At 32.9% G+C, this 8924-nt stretch overlaps 1 protein-coding gene across 1 annotated transcript in view; it reads left to right on the forward strand.

The window, feature by feature from the left end:
- LOC130663524 (tRNA dimethylallyltransferase) overlaps positions 1-8524 on the forward strand; it is a 103633-nt gene extending 95109 nt beyond the window's left edge. The window contains exons 7-9 of the mRNA XM_057462788.1: positions 3342-3455; positions 4246-4431; positions 4515-8524. Of these exons, the coding sequence (XP_057318771.1) occupies positions 3342-3455; positions 4246-4431; positions 4515-4652 (438 nt within the window). The 3' untranslated portion in view covers positions 4653-8524. The remainder of the gene's footprint in view (positions 1-3341; positions 3456-4245; positions 4432-4514) is intronic.
- The last annotated feature ends 400 nt before the right edge of the window (positions 8525-8924 follow it).

Here is an 8924-nt window from a genome sequence, read left to right on the forward strand (position 1 = left end):
CTAAAAACACATTTTTTAGCATTTCTCTCTCCCACGATATCTCGCGAACGAATTAACCGATTTCGATGGTTGAGGCAGAAATCGATGGGTTTTATTAAGTTCTAGAGCTGATTAGATTTTGAAATCGAATGATTCAATTTTTTTGTAGATATCCGAAAAAAAACGTTGTTCACTATTTTTTTAATCAACGATATCTCGTAAACGAATGGACCGATTAAGACGATTGAGGCAGCAATCGACGTGTTTTATCAAGTTCTAAAGTTGATCAAATTTTGAAATTGATTTATCCAGCCGTTTCTGAGAAATTTCGAAAAAACCAAAAAAAAATTTTTTTTTTGAATTCTTTCGTCAACGGTTTCTGTTGAACGAATCAACCGATTTTGATGGTTGAGGTGGCATTCGATGCGGCTTATGATGTTTTAGAGCTGATTAGATTTTGGAATCAATCCATCGAGCAAAATAAAAGTTATCCAAATAAAACATTTTTGAAAAAGTTTTATTTTTGAAATATCTCCGAACGCACCCTACCGATTAAGCTCAAATTTTTACAGCTTCAAGATATCAACAAGCCGCGTCGAATGACACCTCAAAGATCGAAATCGGTTCATCCGTTCAAGGGTTATGAATATTTACATACGTACGTACGTACACACATACATACACTCGGACATCATCGTGAAATTAGTCAGGATAGCTTTCTAGAACCTCAAAACGTCAAAATCTGATAGAAATTCGGTTCTTGCAAATCGGAGCGAAACCAATAACTTCCCGAATTTTTTAAAATTTTCAATTTTCTTAGCGGGAAGTTAAAAAACTCGAACTAGTAACAACTTCACGACACCCGGTGAATTTTCAACTTTAATTAATCAATAACTATTAAATGAAAATACAAATCAAACGTAGTATCACCGTATTTCCAATTTTCAGTAACGACAGCGTCTACTCGTCACGATTATCCGTACCTTTCTAATTGCTTTTTTGGCCGGCCACTTGTTGGCCACCCACGTGGCGCAACAATCGCCCTTGATTATTATTATCATTATCTAGCCCTGGGCCTATTTTAAATCCAATAAATAAATTATAAAAACATCTTTTCATCACCTGAATGATACATATTAAATTAAATACATTTATCTAGTATTTATTTATGCAAAAATAATAATTTTAGACTATACGGAAAATCAAATAATAATTATTAAAACTCATGTAATCATTGTCGATACCGTAGAGGAAAATATCAATTTTTCCCTACCCTGCGGCCAGTATTTATCAGAACCTCGATACTTGGATATCAAGTTTAATCAAAATAAAATAATAACGATTATTGGGGCATAATGTGACCACACATTATGTCGCCCAGACATTATAAAATTATAAATGTCAACTTATTACTAACAATAATTAATGATAATTATTTTTAAATCATAAATTAAAATATTGGCATACACATGCTCTCATTCACGTTGCGCGCATGCGCCATTTTCCGAGCAAACGCTGTCTCCGCACCGGCGTGGTGTCGAAATGCCCGCGTAACCATTCAAATTTAAACTTAAATACTATATTTTCATTTTTATTACTAATTAATTATAAATTAATTTGAATGGTTATGTGACAAATACCTAGATGACGATTTCAACTTTAATTACGTCCGACTGACGATTACAACGTTCATTTCGTCCGACTGACTATTCAAATTTTGACTCGGGATAATTCAGTATTTTCAAATTCTTCGCGTCTTCAGGGTAAAATAATTCTTTAAAATTTTCGCGTTCTTGCGGCAAAATATTATTCAAAATCTTCGCGGATTTTCGCGGTAAAATAATTCTTCAATCTTCGCTTTTCTCGCAGTTAAATATTCTTTGATTCTTCACGTTTTTCGTGGTACAATTCAATATTAAAATAAAATGAAATTAAATGGATTAAAATAAGATGAAGATAATCAACGCTACCGGTACTTCCGGTTGATATTAATTCACGACTTACGACGATCAAGGTCCGGTTCGTACGCCTAGCTACCGTTGACCGAATAGTGAATTTAATAACACGCCGATTATTCTCCTGAGACTAGTAGAAAGTAATATACCAATTATTCGAGTGCTTACGTCGATCAAAATCCGGTTCGTCTGCCCAGCTACCGTTAACCGAATGCTCAATAGGGATATAATTCCTCTAGCCACGAACACCGTCAAGTGTCCGGAGTTCAGTATGGTTCAGAGTTTGATTTCCAAAAGAACTAATGAGCTAAAGTCCATGGTCTTTTTATATGGTCTTCACATATGGAAAGTGATGGTAACTTGTTTCCCATACGAAAAGACTCGGACTCGCCCGAAAATTCTAGGCCCATGCCCACGTGTGATCCCTGGGAAATAGATTTTGACTAATAAGTGGGCCGATAACCTGGCGCCACTCTGTCACTGAGCAGTGCTTGCGTGGGAAGCCATAAATTTGGTGGTTTCCATTAGCTTTCTCTAATTTCCAAGAATCACATGCAGGTACACATAAGTTGGGTGGTCTATAGTTTTAAGATGAAAAATCAAAGACGAGATTACCGCTCCTATGCATAGATTATTAAATAGGAACGGATACATCAACTTGAAAGTTTTATTAAGTAAATAACTGACGAAATCTACAGATTAAGAGGAACCTATGGTACGTGTATCCCGTTAGTACAATACAACTTAATAGTAAAGCGTTGACAATGCTTAGGTAGATATATTTATCTGGTACGATTGCTGGCGTCAGTAAGTTGGACGTCATGAGAAAGGTCTAAGTGCAAGAGATCTTAGTGTGTACTTATTTGGGAAGAAAAATAAAAAAATTTTTGAATGTAGCAGCCGTGACAAACATATAGTTGAAATTATATTCAATATAGTTTAACAGATTCCCATTTTAACAAATATATATCGTACACGGAAAAAACAATACAGTAATGGCAACTCTCTGGGATAGTGCTGAGTACTTTCTGTCAAAGAAAAATTTCAGACAGTACTGTATTCTATCTAGACTGTATCCACTACTGTCCGGAATAGTACTCAACACTACAGCTATGTATAGCCATACATGTCCATATGTGGACTATAAACGGCTATATATGTTGAATTAATCACGAGTATACATGGTCATATATAGTCATACGTTTCTATGTATGGCCATATATGCTTTATATATGAACTATATATGGCAATACATGGCTATATATGTTTCATTTTTCACGGGTAGATATCTTTATCAGATGCTTAAGGAGTGATTTTTAAAACTTATCTTAGTTGAGTCATTTAATGACTAACATTTTCTTTTTTACCTTGAAATAAATCTAAAATATATGAAATATTATATTTCAGGGAAAAATCCTCTTTCAGCAGGGAGTTTTTGATCTTAAATTGGTAACAAGAAGATACGCCCGACGACAACAACGATGGATATTGAATCGTTTTATAAAACGAATTGATAGACAAGTAAGTTCTTAATAATGGTTCCACAACAATTGATCCCGCGACAATACATCCCGTGACAATACATCCCAAAGACTCCTTCCCAGTTGTTTTGTCTGCGGTAATATTGTCATGGGTTAAAATCCAAACAAGAAATTGATGGTGTACGTATTTATGGAGATGGTGAACATAAAACGCCATTTTTTTATGTAAAACCGGCACGTGTACACTCCAATATTTGGCTTATAACTGGTCAATAATTAGTAGGTGTTTGCATAGTTAAAAATGTGTAATTTGCTACGTCAGTTCACCAACTTATAATGTTTATCGAATTTATGGATTCAATAGACACCGAACAATATTAGGTTTCATCCCAGATGTATTGATGGAATCGTCAGTGAGGCACCTCCAACACATCCTGCCTCATACGTAATACTGAAGTTTCCTAAAAAATTATAAATGGGTTGGCTCTATCACGCCACCGTTCATTTTACGACTTTGAATAAAATTAATCATTAAGTATTTAATTTTTTATTTAATATATTATGAGTTGATAAGTTGACGGTTACACGAAGGTAAATAAACGCCATCAGTGTGTACACAACTGACATATCACTGAATTTATGCCACATCACCATACTACCGCACTTTTGAAACCGTTTTGAATATTATGTTGGCGAGATCAATTATCACTGGGACCAATTATCCGGGATCAATTGTCATGGGACCCTTAGTAATTCATCACACACCTTCTAACGATTCACTTACACTATTTATAAATCTTTAAGTAACAAATAAATTTTTTTGTATTAAGGTACCTCCAATATATGAATTAGATTGTACCAATATTCAAGAATGGGGTTCTAAAGTATTGGAGCCAGCAATAAAAATTATAAATGCAAAGCTCAAAGACGAAATACCTGCACAAAAATCTCTTAATGGGACTAGTCAAGATAAAAATCTTACGGACAGTAATAATCAAGAAAGTCATTGGTGTGAGGTAAAGAACTATTCTAGATTGTACTGCTATCGTCACTATTATATACTTAACTTTAATAAAATATTTTTTTTTTTTTATTATAGACTTGTAAAAAAATATTGATTGGAGAATTGCAATGGAAGTCTCATAGAAATGGCGCGAAACACAGAAAAATGGAAAATAAAAAAAAAAAAATTATGGCTCATCATCTTACTGATAATAAAATTTCTTTAGTTTGCTAAGGTGTTATTATTACTTATTGAATTCAATTATTCATTAAGTAATATTTTTTATGTTGATTGATTATTTTTTTCCCAATTGTTGCATGTAAATACATACTTCTCCTGCAATTTTTGGCAACATTGTGAAATTATTCCGTGAAAATGCAGTCGAAATTCAGTGGAATCACATTTTTTTCTGCAGTCGCATCACTGAATTCGCACTTTGTATCCACCTTATTTAAACTGTCTATTCACGATAGTTTCACTGGGTCTTAACAGTATTTTCACGGCCAGGAAAAAACAATTGTATGAACAGTAATTGAGTTATTATTGTCAAAAAAAAAAATAAAAAATACTATCAATCGGATAGTAACATGGTGAACTAGACTAAGGACGATTTCCAGACCCGATAACAAAATCAATATATAAGATCGAGTTAGAATTTTTTAACTTCCCGCTAAAAAAAATTGTAAATTTTCAAAAATTGGGGTAGTTATTATTCTCATTCAGGTTTTCGAGAATCGAGTTTTCTCAGATGTCGACATTTTTAGGTCCTAGGAATCTATTCTGACTATTTTTAAGGGGATGTCCGAGTGTATGTATGTGTTATGTACGTACGTTTGTATGTAAATATTCTATAATTTTGGAACGGATTAACCGATTTGACTTTTCAAGATAGCATTTGAAGCGACTCATTAATTCTAACGATTTCTGAGAAATTAAGCATAATCAGTATATTACGTTCAGAGATATTTCAAAAGTATAATTGATTCAAAATGTTTTGTTTTTTTATAATTTCTCACTTACTTTATTGATTAATTCCAAAATCTAATCAGCTCTTAAACTCTATGAGCCGCGTGAAATGCTACCTCAATCATCAAAATTGAATCATTTGTTCAACAAATATCCTTGTTGAAATAATCCTATAAATTCTAATAAGAATTAAGTGTATTAGGACCTAATGTGCTTTTGTCGCTGCAAAACCATATACATACCCATAGAAATTTTCAAAGGAAAAAATGGAAAGCTTAATGGAATCTATATGTTTAGAGAATTTCTATCTGGATTCATCAAGATGTACTATAGCTAGTGAACTCTATAAGAAAATCCAGTAACATACGTAATGATAACGATCGTCTTCTATTGGAGTATCCAGTTTCATAATAACATTAATTTAATATATTTTTATGTGTAAATTACAATCAAGAGGGCCTTACATTTACTTATATCAAACGGACTATCCAGATTGGATTTTTAAGCCAGGTTTAATGTTATGTATCTGGATATACTACTCAGGTGTAGTTATGGGCTTCTCTAGGAATATCCTACTGAATAATATAAATAATTGAATGTATTTTTATCTGTAAATAACAATCAAGAGTGCATTAAAACAATGCGATATCTAATGAACTATCCATATTATATTTTTATGTCAGGCCTAATGTTATGCATCTGAATATACCCAACTGTAGCTGTGGGCCTCTATAAGAATATCCAGCATTACATTAAGATCATTTTAAAATATTTTTATTTGTAAATTACAATTAAGAGTGCTTTGAAACTACATGATATCAAATGGACCATCTAGATGAGTATCATATTCCAAGTCTGATGTTATATTTGGGTATATTACTCTGGTGCGCTGTCTGTCAATAGTTTTGATAAGTTGTTCTTCAGTTTTTGAAAAACAAGCCAAGAACGATAACTTTTTAAAGCTATTTCTTACGCAGACGTTTCTTTCAAAGAAACGAAAAATCATTTCAATGAACATCTGATAATTTTTATTTTTCACATCTTGCATTTTAGTAGTAAACTTCATAAACTGCGACAGCAGAAGTCTTTTTGAATTCGCGTCATTACATACAAAGTCATCGATAAGAAGAAGTTATTCAATATTACTATAAAATTTTTGCCTGAGGAAGATTATTTAGATATGCGATAAAGAAATAGGATCTACAATACAAATCAGTGAAATAAATCACAGAATAGAAGCAATTCAGTTCAAATATTTAATGGACAGTGGAAATATGCAACATGAAAAGTATTACCGTTTGACTAATGATCGAATATACAAAAGTTTTGAAGGGTCAATTTATATTAAAAAATACATTGCTGCTGTAGTTTATATAATACAGTAAAACCTGTGTACACTGACCACTTACGGTTCTTGATAAGAGTGGTCATTGTATGCAGGTGGTCATTGTACAGAGAATAGAAGGTAGGGAGAAATGATAAAGCCAAGAATGTAAGGAAAGCTTTAACAACAGAAACAAAAATTTAGTTGGAAATGATATCATTTTTATTCAAATAATTGTCAAGTTTTGTTTGTTTTAATTTATTTAGCTTTTCTTTGATCCAGTCTTCTTCAATCCGATTATATAAATCAAATAGACAATCTAGATGTGGATAATTTTCTTTGCTACATAATTTGATAAAATTTTTAACACACTTCAAAGCGTCTTTAAAACCTAGGTCGTTTTCCACAACTTCCATTTCTTCTTTCTCTTCTCCATCTATCTCCTTTTCACCCTCTATTTCTGCACTACAATTATTGTTCCATATTTTTAAAATAGCATCTTTATTATGACCTATGTTAACCTCCCGTTACACGCGCTTTCTCTAGTGTCTCACTCGTATTCACGCCAACTCTATTAGGTTGAGTAGTATTGTGCGGGGAATCTCCGTGTAGTGTGTGTAACGAAGGGTTAACTACATTACGCTGGCTCACTTTTTGATCTAATAAATTAATAATTTTTTTTATGAGCTTTTCAAACAAGTAACGTTTCAGCTTAGAGTTTGAAAAGTTGAGAATCGAAAATCATTAATGAAGAAGCGGCTTTTAAATATTTGTTTTCAATTATGTTCTCTGAAATATATGTGTTGAGGCAGAAATCAATTTAAGTGATCAAAATCAAGATTTGAATGAGTTTTGACTTAGGTCAAGTTATATGACATTATCTGATGATCGGAAGAGACTATAAAGAGAAAGAGTTGGTATGATTTCAGACACATTTTAGCGCATTATATTTTGATTTATCTGGAAAAAATAACATAAAATGTTATTTTTCCAACTTTTCAGCGCCGATATCTTTTGAACTAATCAACCGATTCTGACGTTTGAGGTGGCAATCGGCGCGTTTTATTGAGTTCTAGAGCTGAATAGATTTTGAAATTGATCGGATGAGTCACTTCAAAGATAATAGAAAAAAACCGTTTTTTATCATTTCTTTCGCCAACGATATCTCTCGAACAAATTAACCGATTGAGATGGTTGAGGTGGCATTCGACGCAGTTTATGAAGTTCTAGAGCTGAGTAGATTTTAAAGCCGATCTTCAAGTCGTTTCTGAGAAATCACTAAAAAAATAAAAAAAAAATTTTTTTTTTTGTAATTCGCCAATATTTTCGAGTCTGCTTGATCAACTGAACTGAAATTTTCAGGAAAGTTGACGGCCAACAAGCTCTTTCGATTGCCACCTCAACCATCCAAATCGATTCATTAGTGAAAAAGTTACAAAGAGTTTACACACACACACACATACATACATACACACACTCGGACATCATTCTGAAAATAGTCAGAATAGCTTCCTAGGACCTCAAAACGTCGACATCTGATGAAAACTCGACTTTCGAAAATCGGGGTGAAAACAATAACGTCCCAATTTTTCGAAAATCGTCGATTTTCTTAGCGGGAAGTTAAAAAATTCTTTGGGCAGAGAACCCACGACCTAACCGATCTGAAATACTTTATATTAAAAAATGACTCACCTTCGACGTCTGTAAAATGAGAGGATAACTAAATGGATCTGGTTTAGGCGTAAGGTTTTTAAACAACTGAAAAATTACACTTGTTTTAATAAAAAATAATTTAGAGATTTATTTACACTTATATACACTTAACACTTTTATATAAAATGCTTAATAGCGAATGCGACCAGTAATACTCGAGAGCGAATGCAACGTAAAACAAACGTATAAAAATTGACACGTGGTTGAGCGTGGTTAGATTCACGGAAATTAATTAAGTTATTAATTATACGCAAATGACAATTAATTTATTCTCAATAAATAGTGGCCTTAATTTACTGACTAAATATTGAGGATAATTAGCGTAGCTGATTAGTATTTTATATCACAAGAGAATTTAATATTATCAAAGCGGTTTTAGCACACGAGATATTCAGTACAAGAGCACGTTATAGAATAGAATGATGAAACGATGGCGTCTTCCTTTGTTCCCGCTTGGAGGTGACGTCGACAGCATGGCTGTCCCAGCGAATTTTCCCATTGGC

Source organism: Microplitis mediator, chromosome 2 (genome assembly GCF_029852145.1).
Source record: "Microplitis mediator isolate UGA2020A chromosome 2, iyMicMedi2.1, whole genome shotgun sequence".
Classification (NCBI taxonomy): Eukaryota; Metazoa; Arthropoda; class Insecta; order Hymenoptera; family Braconidae; genus Microplitis; species Microplitis mediator.